The 10,465-nt window shown below is 41.6% G+C and overlaps 1 protein-coding gene across 4 annotated transcripts; it reads right to left on the bottom strand.

Moving 5' to 3' along the window:
• Nucleotides 1-404: 404 nt before the first annotated feature.
• hexa (hexosaminidase A (alpha polypeptide)) lies at nt 405-9,872 on the bottom strand. Of its 4 annotated transcripts, none has more exons than XM_042110252.1 (15): nt 9,506-9,872; nt 8,967-9,077; nt 8,700-8,765; nt 8,457-8,503; nt 8,220-8,330; nt 7,796-7,897; nt 6,618-6,750; nt 6,181-6,361; nt 5,438-5,524; nt 4,896-4,968; nt 4,402-4,576; nt 3,031-3,225; nt 2,082-2,172; nt 1,431-1,538; nt 405-977 (listed from the first exon to the last, which is right to left on the bottom strand). In XM_042110252.1, exons 1-15 carry the CDS (start codon nt 9,780-9,782, stop codon nt 914-916), a joined length of 1,821 nt encoding a protein of 606 aa, XP_041966186.1. In that variant the 5' UTR covers nt 9,783-9,872; the 3' UTR covers nt 405-913. The 4 variants fall into 4 exon arrangements, 2 of the variants coding, with proteins under 2 accessions (XP_041966186.1, XP_041966187.1); XR_006035102.1 differs by having other exon boundaries at nt 957-977; nt 3,045-3,225; XM_042110253.1 differs by lacking the exon at nt 4,402-4,576 and having other exon boundaries at nt 3,045-3,225; nt 9,506-9,867.
• Between the last annotated feature and the right edge of the window lie 593 nt (nt 9,873-10,465).

Here is a 10,465-nt window from a genome sequence, read left to right as displayed (position 1 = left end):
GGTCGGGGCCGTATCATCTTGATGTCCATGACGCTTTGTCTGTGGTGCTCAGGTATAAAACCCCAGGGAGATAATAGGATCGGGCATGAGTGATGCGTCTAGTGAGACAGGATTGGCCTGGCAGCCAGGGTGTGTGTGTGTGTGTGTTTAATTAAACGTGGACATTCTTACACAGGAGCGTGCCGGTCGGCAATCCGTCTCAATGACTGTACAGGTACTGATTAGTGGAAAGATGACGGTGAGGCAGCTGAAGTGAGCGAGTCCTGGAATGATTTGGGTGATCACAGAGCAATTAGCTGATAGATCCTTTCACTACACTCAATCGTAGTGCAAACACAGTAAACTTCACTCAATCATAACATAGTGCAAACACAGGGAACATCCAAAGACTTGTGATCTCGTTCTTTGGAGAAAGGCATTAAAAGGCTTTTTTTTTTAAAATAAAAAATAAAATAAAAAAAGTCACTGCTTACACCAATAAAAACAAAGAGCAGTCAACCCAACTGTCCTCCAACCCGCATCTCTGAAGTACTAAAGCTGCAGCCAAAAAGCTAATCAAAGTACTTTCATTCATAAGCTACCATTTGAGCATCATTATCATCCTGAACATAACAGCCCTTTCAGATGCCATTGTTAACCATTTTGGGGAGCTCTGATAGGTAGTCTAGTAGTTCATTGTCAGCTTAAGGAATGCCCAGGTTTTCCAGAACGCTGATCTCTGAAGGAACAGCTGATATAGTTTACTGATTGGGGTTAAATTGGCAGAGAACCATTAAACAACTATTATAATCAATATTCAATCCACAGTTAAACAAAAAAAAATAATTTCATTTCACAGCTCGTGTTAAATCCCTTTAAAGTCCCCTTTAGGTTTGTACACCAGTGCATCAAAAGTATCTTCTCATGCAGCTTCTTACAAGCCCTGGTACTCTTGCTGACAGTGGCCCACAAACAGGGGCTCTGCACGAATACCACGCCTAGAGAGAGAGAGAGCAAGGGAGACAGAACAACAGTGTGAGAAAGATCAAATAAAGACAGAAAGAGAGTGAGGAAAAAGGCAAACAAGCAAGAGAGAACTGAGTACACTCTTACAACGAATGTGTTGGAAACAACACAAACGGTGTTGTCCCTATCTAGACACAGAGATGTGTTAAAAACAATGCAAGTTGTGTTGTTTTCAACATATTCGTTTTAAGAGTGTTCATTACATTGAATGGATGATGGCTTAGAAGAAAAAAGAGCAAATCACTGGGACATCCTAGGGCAGAGTGCATTGTATTAGTATTGTATTATTAATATTGCATTAAAGAGCAATAACTATTTTAATTGAAGCATTTTTGAAGTAAAACATTTCTGTGTAACACTAGATTGTATTGAAGTAAAACATTTCTGTGTGACACTACTACTAGATTGTATTGATGGTGCAGTACCTCAGGAGGCGACAGCGGAAGTCTGTCAAGCGAGGAAACGCCGCGTCCACACTAGAGGTCTGCTCCTCGTCACTCCACAGACGCTCTGCAGCAGCACAGCCTCTGGGCCTAAACACACACACACACACACACACACACACGCACATTTATACCAAACACATATATACACAGATACATACACACACGCACACATATAGCACACATATGCATATGATTGGCATGTTCTTCAAGCCTTTAAAGCAACACCAAATAGTTTTTTGTACCTTAAAATAATTTTTCCAAAATCGTTTCAGTGGTTCATCAACTCGTAACAGGGTGAACGCCACTTCTGCATTCGCTTCGCGGCCCTTTATCGGCTATAACCGCACTATACAAGTTTGCCAGATCGGGTAGCGGATCTGTAGTTCGATGGAATGAGACTTAAGAAACTACAAATTTGACTTGCATCTGATGTTGCAATACATCATACGTTCATACAATCATGCAACATATTCTACCTTGCCTGTGACATTGTTATTTGCAAAGCTGGTGCTGGATAAACAAATAGCGTGCGTGCGACAGAGGAAGTGCTTTGGTGTTGCTTGCTTTAAAGAAGCATGCAGTACAAAAGGTTGTGGTGTAGATGATATTTAGTTGTTTATTTTCTCCTACCACAGACGGGGACTAAGGTTGGTGGCATCCACATATTCCCCCCACATGCACACCTCTCCACCAATCACCAGCCGCTTCTGCTCCTCCGTACCTAAGGCAGAAACAACCAGTGCATGGACAGAGAAACAACGTTAGAAAAGCCGTACTGGTCTTACTGTATGCCACTTGAGAGCTCAGGCTACAACCTGAGCAATGATGCTGACAACAGTCTGATGAACGGTTGATTAATTAATTAATCTCACAAATTTTACAGACCTCATTTTCAGCCAAAAAATGTAAGTGAATAATACTATAATGAGGTGACTTAAAATATAATATTACTAATTATGGTACAAAAATGCCATATATTGAGATAGTAACTTGGCATTGTGAAGCCTCTACTGATTTGTACTCCTTTGAGAATGGCAGTCCATAGTAACACAGCAAACTCACAGCAAACTCAAACTCATGCTTACACACACCGAAAAGCCCTAGGGGTAATGTGCAAAGAAAGTCAGGCAACAAGCAAAGTGCTTTGTACATGAACTAAAGTAATCGTGTGACATGTGGGAGCATTGTACTGACCCTCCAATATTTGCACTTCTGATCTTGCTCATGGTAAGACATTTGCAAACCGATTTTGCCTAGTTATGAAATTGCCTTGAGTTAGAATTTAGACTTTGCACTTTGCCCAATAAATTAGGGTCCTTACAGGGAAGCAAACTGAATTAGTAGAGTTGATCATCATTGGCATTGACATTCATTTTTACACTCATTCCACCTCCAAAACAGTTTCTTAATTCATTCTTAAAACACTCTATAGATTAACCATCCTACAATCCTAAATGAATGAATAATATGTTGTTTTAACACTATCCATCAATAGTCCACTAGGGGGACAACACACTAGAGAGAGCAGTCAATAACACCTAAAGTGGCTGTAAGTATCAATATCAGTGGAGACTAACACCTCGCTCCACACACCAGAGAAGTTCAGTGGTTTCACGAGGTAAGAGTCGCGCCAGTCCTGCCCGTAGCGGATGTGGTTGATGTAAAAGGGGGCGGACAGCAGGACCCTGTGGCCGGCCCCTGTGATGCGGCTCAGCTCCTGCGCGTAAGCCGGGGGAAGGCCCTTCCAGATCTCCAGAACCGTGTCCGTAGGGATCTGGCCAGAGGCACAAAGAACAGCAGGGACAAGACAAGCCGTCACCGCCAGCACCAAGACCACCACTGCTGCCATCAACCCCCCCCTCCCGTTGTCTGTCTGTCTGTTTGAGCATAGACCTGGTTTAAAACAACTTAAAATGTAGCTGTTGTTATAGTAGTTGTGCCTATCTAATTACAATTAGGGCTACAGCTAATGATGATTTTCATGGTCAAATAATGTGTGCATTATTTTCTCAATTAATAGTTTTGTTGTTTGATCAATAAAAGGTCTGAAAATTTTGAGAAATTGCCAATCAGTGTTTCCCAAAGCCCAAGAATATGTCCCTAAAATGCCTCATTTTGTCCACGTCAAAGATATTTGGTTTACTGTCATAAAAGGAGTAGGTGAAGCAGCACATATTCAAGTTTAAGAAGCTGCAATCAGAGAGTTTTCATTGAAAAATGTCACAGACCAATTAACCGATTACCAAAATAGTTGCTGATTAATTTAATTTAATCTAACTAATCGATTAAAATTGTTGCATTAACATGTGTCGCATGTAGGGGTTTTGATTCCATATCTCAGGGGTTTTTAATCAGTGGTCTGCGGCCCACTTGTGGTCCGTGAGGACTTTGCAAGTGGTCCATGACCATGGATTCAGTAATGTAGCTGCAATGTGGGAATCAGTATTTTTATTCAGTGGTGGTCCTGGGGTTGCGTAATTAGTCAGAATGGTTGTCCCTGGTTCACAATCAGTTGAAAACCCCTGTATCTAATACATATTTATTTTACCGATTTTGCAGTGTCAACTGGATGATGTATTCTATTTTAACATATTTTTAAGTGTTCATATTTCCAAGCATTTTCTGTCTCAAGTACATGTGCATGAGCTGCTAATAGGCCTAATATCATGCCAAACACTGAAGCATTGTGGTCTTCGACGCCATCTAGTGGTGATATACATCACTACAATAGCAAAGAGAAATCCCAAGGCGGTGGTGCAATGCATTATGATTGATGATTGGAATCAAGATAGTCAGATAGTGTTTTTGACAGCTCCCCGCAGCTCTCCATTTGAACAGTGTTAACCTTAAAAACCGTCTCCGCTGCATACCACACACGCGCAAGCGCACACGCACACACACAACACAACACAGCACAGCACAGCACAGGTCACCCTATGTGGGCTCTGACCCCTGAAGGCAAGGGGCCGGACATTGTAGTAGCGGGCCCATTCGTGGGTAGGTCCAGGAAGGTCCAAGTACCAGGGCGCTGCGAGGATAGCCTTCAGGCCAGCCTTGGTCACCTTACCCATCTTACACTGGTAACCCTCCATCTTCCACACCTCCACCACATAGTTACGGCTGTGCTGTAACACAGGCACCTCTTTACCATCAGACGAGTACAGGTGTGTGTGTGGAGGATAGAGATAGAGATAGAGATAGAGATAGAGATAGATAGAGAGAAAAAATGTGTGTTGGAAGGGAAGCTGATGCAAGAGTGGGGGGGGGGGGGGGGGGTGGTGTTTACAGACCGTGTGTGTGCTATAGAAAGGACAGCTGGTGCAACAAGCAAAACAAACAACAACAAAAGTTAGCTAACACCATTGAGGCATTGTTGTGTAATGCAGTCAGGCTAGCTAACATCATTGAGGCAGTGTTGTGTAATGCAGTCAGGTGTCTACTTACTTTCTCGTGGTAGTCAAACACATCCTGCCACACAATGGAGGTCCTGTTGAGTGCGGAGGTGATGCTTACCATGCTGAGGAAGTGGATAAGAGACAAACAAACATGAATCCACCACCGTATGCTTCCTGTGTGCACAGATATTTAACACTGAAACCCTTGGCATCAAGTAGCTATGAATAACAACCTCAATATCAACCCTAGAAATAAGAACCTAACCTACACTAGGGAGTGTCTATGTTACAAACACTCACCGGACACTGTGGAACTGCAGGAGTTTCCTCATGCAACCTTTTAACGAAGCCAGTCCTGCCTATGGCTCCCTCTGGTTGTGTCCGTCAATGTAGACGGGTCATTTAAGCAGGAAACGCTGAACACTGATCACTTTCCCGGTCAATTCAAACATTTCCATCATTCGTTCCACGTTTCCATCAATTCAAAACAACTGCGTTTTATAGTTTACTAAGTGTTTCTTGTTCATCCAAGCTTACATGACTGAGTCAAATCAGTAGTACGTAGCATCTGAAATAAGACACTGTTCTTACTTTTCTACATAGAGTGCCTCCAGTTTGGTGAAGTCCGTGCCAAATCCCATCTTCTTCATGAAGGCCCTCACGTCTGGGTTAGACCTCCTGTAGAACAAAGAAGCAGATTTGCATTGTTTTGTCTGGTGAATGACACAAGCCTTTTAAGTGAATATTTCTGTATGCTTTTCTCCGTGAATATGTTCCCTTTTCATGTTATGTACTTTAAATTACGCTATACTTCGTTTAATATTCTTGATAACTTACTAATACAATTAGACTAATAGAATTTGCTTCGCAGGTCTGTGTAACAATCCATCTATTCCAGCTTATTTCCGAATCATCAAAAACCCAGGAAACCAATCACAACCACCAAACACACCAAACCAAATAGCCAAACAAAATCGATGAAGATTTGACACAACGGGTGCAAGTTTGACAGCATATTTTGCCGACAGTGCATGTGCACTGTGGCCAGAGCAAAGTCAGATGCAGAAAGTGGGCGGAGTCAGACTGAAGTTAATTAATAAAATGTAGGTTCATTAATGGATGGATCAGAATTTAACACTGGTTGCATGTGATCAGTTTATTCAATTTTACATCACCGCAGAGTCGCCGCCTTGACACAGCTTCCCGCTACCTATATCGCCGCCGAACTCAATATATCATTTGTACATTAGGCCTAATTAAATGTGTCAAGTGCAAATATATTGAAATCAATGGCTTGTCAAGAACACACACACACACAGGAAGTGACTTATTACCAGCAGCTGAAATTAACTTCATCCCCTCCTAGATGCAGGAAGGAGTCAGGAAAGACTGATGTCACTTCCTTAAGCAGCTTGGCCATGAATGAGTAACTGGAGGCCAGAATGGGGTTCACAGGCCCAAAAGTCCCTGAGGGGACATCGCCACGGTAACAAGGGGTCAAGAGGTCAGGCTTTCCTGGGAGAGAGAAGCAAAAGCACTGGGTAGCACCTGACATTTTCCTCCTAAACCTGCAGTTTCTTCAAGAAATTAATCATAGAAATGTACAAGGGAACAGAAAACACACAAATGGTCAATCCCAGTAGAAACCAAAGATTCTAGAACAGAGCTCTAGAATCTTTGGTAGAATCTGAGCCTGTGAGGCAGGCTGCGTGCTCGGAGGGCAGGTGTGCAGAGCAGGTGCGGTGGTGGGATGTCCAGGTATATGACGTACCTTTCCCCCAGGACTGAGTGTGCCCAGGGGAGTCAAACTCGGGCACCACGCGGATTCCCCGTAGCCTGGCATGCTCGATCACTCGCTTCACGTCCGTCTGCGTGTATACGTGGGTCATCGGGTGGAATGCCCCCTAGACCAAAAGTTGTTTTTTTTGTTGGGATTTGTTTGGGGAAGGGGGGGAGGGGGACACACAACAGACAGCAAGAGAACCATGAGAAGCAATTTGCTGAATCTGACAAAAATACTGGTAAAAAAATGTTTGATTATTGGCGTACGGCCAGATGAAAACAAATAGCCAAGATGAGTTGCAGGCCCATGCATGCTTTGTATAAATAGGCATCTGTTCATTTGAATCATACTCATTAAAGAATGCCCTGAGCACTACTGTGGTGTCAGCTTGCTTTAGAACACAAAAATGGCAAGATCAAGCTTGAACACACCATATCCATATGCTGACATGACATGTTACTTGACGAGACTTACTCATACATAGGACTGTATGTTATGCCATACAGTGCTTCTCACAGGCCAGATTTCTTGCACAAACAATAAAGAAATGGGCTTGTTATTTTGTAGCTTCATGTTGCCATGACTACTCAGGTTAGATGAAACAGCCTCAGTTTTTCCATGCGAGTCTAACTGATGTCATTCTGCTACCTAATGTCAGTACAATTACTTTTTAAAGTACCACCGTCTTTTGTAGTGTCTCAATTTACATGAAAAATTAAATCTGCCCTTGGTAGTTTCTGTTGGAATAGTGCAACTCAAAGCTGCCTCTGATTTTCCCATGAATAGATGAATAGATATGAATAACCCCTGGCTTGATTCTTGTAGTCACTTCAATAGCTATTCAGCTCAGTCTCCAGCTGGAGGTACCACTTCACCTACTTTCATTTTAAGTATTTTTGCTGTACAGTTGCCAAGCAGATACTGCCAAGAGCAAGACATCCACTCTGGAATATAGTACAGAGTAAAGACAGTAAAGTCTTCTTCTATTTGTTTTATCTGTCAAGCGACTTTGGGTGTCCTGAAAGGCGTTTTAAATTAAATTTATTATTATTATTATTATTATTATTATTATTATTATTAATAATATTTGATTATTATTAAAGTGGTATGTGGAGGTACCCAGTGCACATTAATACCCTACATGTCAGTCCTGAGGTAGACTTTACCTTGTTACTCAGATCAGGATAGGATTTGCTTTGATATGGGAAGGATGGGTCATCCACAATGTGCCAGTGAAACACATTGAGCTTGGTGTAAGCCATGGCATCCTAGAAAAAAGTTATTTGTGACATGTTAACAGTTGTCTGGTCTAAAATGATTGATCTAGGTTAAATAGGTCAATTACTGAGCAGTAAGTAGAACTGTAATTGATATCCACCTTCCAGCTTCACCTCACCTACATATCTGAGTATGTACTATTGATACTGCTGTTAACACACGGCAATTAAAGGACAAAGTCAATGTGCACATTCCAAGTGTGGGACAGGATGAGTAAAAACACCACTGAAACCATTTTTCAGGGAGAAAACACGTCAGCAGAACCTGCCAGCGTTTGCCCCCAACTTCCTTGCTTGCATGTGGTTTTATTACCAGAGTCTCCAAGATGGCATTTATGGGTAGGTAGTGTCGAGAGGTGTCCAATAAAAGTCCTCGAAATGGAAACCTTGGAAAGTCCTCAATTTCAGTTTGGTTGATGTAATACTGTGACAGACAAGCAACAACATTGTAAACTACAATATTTAAGAACAAATGTCATACTAAGCAAGCAAAAAATGATTTTTATGTCACAAATTTACTTGCAATGAAGATATCAAAAACAGTACTTACAGCCCCATAACCATCCTGGTACACTAACTGACTGAGAGATTCCAAACCTGAAATAAACAAGTGATCAACAGACAAAATCAGCATCACTAAATTGTGTAGAACAACTTTAGTTGTAAGTAAATCAAAGCTATGTACTGGATTGTATTGAGCCTATTGCCTAACATAATAGTTAATTATAGCCATAGCTAAAGGACTAATATAGTTTTATTTATTAGAACAAACACAAACACATGCCTGCCATACCTCTCAGTGCTCCCCATACACTCTCTGCCCTCAGAAGTGCCTGTCCAGATGACACACTCAGCCTATCTGTAATACAAAACAGTTAGCCAAGGTCACACCACACACGGACACCTAATCCACACTCCCACAGACTGATAACAGCCCATGACAGAGACAAAGTGGAGTGTTTGTTCATGGTTGTGCTAATAGTATTTTATCTGTCCACAAGGCACACAGAGAGAAGACACATGATGACAAGGTGGCAGGAAGACGCACAGCAGTACTCACAGCTCTCTTTGGAGCTTTCGCTGGGATAGCCGTTGCAGTCACCCTCAGATACTCCCACCCAGACTGTAAAGGGCTTTGCCATGGGCCTGGCATAATAGATTTGTCTTTCACCTGCAGACCACAGCAGACATTTAAAAAACTGTTTATATTTGGATATATTATGACACCACATACATTTGCAGCTGGATCAGTGCATCCTCAAGCATGTGAATGAAACCCTTCCCAAATGTCCTAACTCAAAAGCCTATGTTTGGAACATGGAATGTTTGCTGGCTCTTACTTCTCATGTTTGGCTAGAGCAGGGGTTCCCAACCTTTTTTGGCAGGTGGCCCTGTTTTGATGTCACAAAACGTTGGCAACTTGCTAGTAGCTAGATTGTAATGGTGAGCTAAAGGTATAGCTTTGTAAAAAGTAAGCCTAATTAAGCTACATTTCCACTTCCTGATCCACAGATTAGTAAAATAAAGCGGGTTCATATTCATGAGACAACACATGAACTTCCACTGACTTGTTTTAATTTCAATTGATATGAAGCATACCTGGATCTCTGAGGAGGTCGGGGAAGATGAGCTTGAAGTATCTCACAAAAGCAGCGTCGAGAATTGAACAACCTGGTTGTGCTATCGAAACATTTGTATACTGAAATATGAAAGACTGTGGCCTGACACAGTATCGCTCAATTGAACTGCTTATCTTCTGGGGCATTGGCCAGACTGCAGTAACTGAAACAGCATTGACAGCTGTGAAAAAGAACAACAAAATGCGTTTCTTATTTAGAAGTAATTCGCTCGATTTACACAGACGGCTAAAAAGCATGATTTAAGTTCCTCTGGACTACTCCCTGAACGTGAAGAATACGGAAATAGTGCTGAGGCTAGTGCAGTCAGTCAGTCATATGACCACATTTATTACCAACAGAGCACGTGACTGAAGTAAACAACAAACGGCTAGTTATGAATAGACCAATGACAGTAGGCCTAAAACCCATTCGGAAAGGTTGAAATCAAAGACTGTATTTAAACAAAAGGTTAAAATGCATTTATTTGTTTGCAGTAAACTGTCGCTGGAGTAGAAATGACTACGATAATTAGGCTACTGAAAACGAAAACTAAGTGCGTCTCAAGTTGATGTGAGAGGGACCTCATTATAGTAAGAGGTTCTTTTATAAATAGGCTTTATTTTGTTTACCCTTTATTTAATTATCGGGAAATCACTGAGGATAGCCCTCAATTTCAGTCATTGATGTCGAGACTTCTATGATATTGCCGGATGAATATGTTGTTGGCTAGTAGGCCTACAATAGCCTACATCCAAATACGATTTTACCAGGTTTTAACCAAAACCTTGCCATTCTCTATTTATTTAGCAAATAAAACCAATTTGTGAAGGAAAAAAATCACACTGCTGTTTTTTCTTTATGGCAAAGATGAAAACGTTACAAAGTTATGCCATATTCAAATAACATCATCCTTTTGGACTCAAATCAATTGAATTATTTT

Source organism: Alosa sapidissima, chromosome 11 (genome assembly GCF_018492685.1).
Source record: "Alosa sapidissima isolate fAloSap1 chromosome 11, fAloSap1.pri, whole genome shotgun sequence".
Taxonomy (NCBI): Eukaryota; Metazoa; Chordata; class Actinopteri; order Clupeiformes; family Clupeidae; genus Alosa; species Alosa sapidissima.
Note: the sequence above shows the minus strand (reverse complement) of the source record. Positions and strands in the feature narration are given on the sequence as shown.

Excerpts from the sequence above, each read along its gene's own strand:
- hexa (XM_042110252.1), bottom strand. The coding sequence starts at position 9,782 with ATGCTTTTTAGCCGTCTGTGTAAATCGAGCGAATTACTTCTAAATAAG. Across the intron at positions 1,539-2,081 it reads AACCTTAGTCCCCGTCTGTG|GCCCAGAGGCTGTGCTGCTG; the intron begins GTAGGAGAAAAT and ends GTGTGTGTTTAG. Across the intron at positions 978-1,430 it reads TTCCGCTGTCGCCTCCTGAG|GCGTGGTATTCGTGCAGAGC; the intron begins GTACTGCACCAT and ends CTCTCTCTCTAG.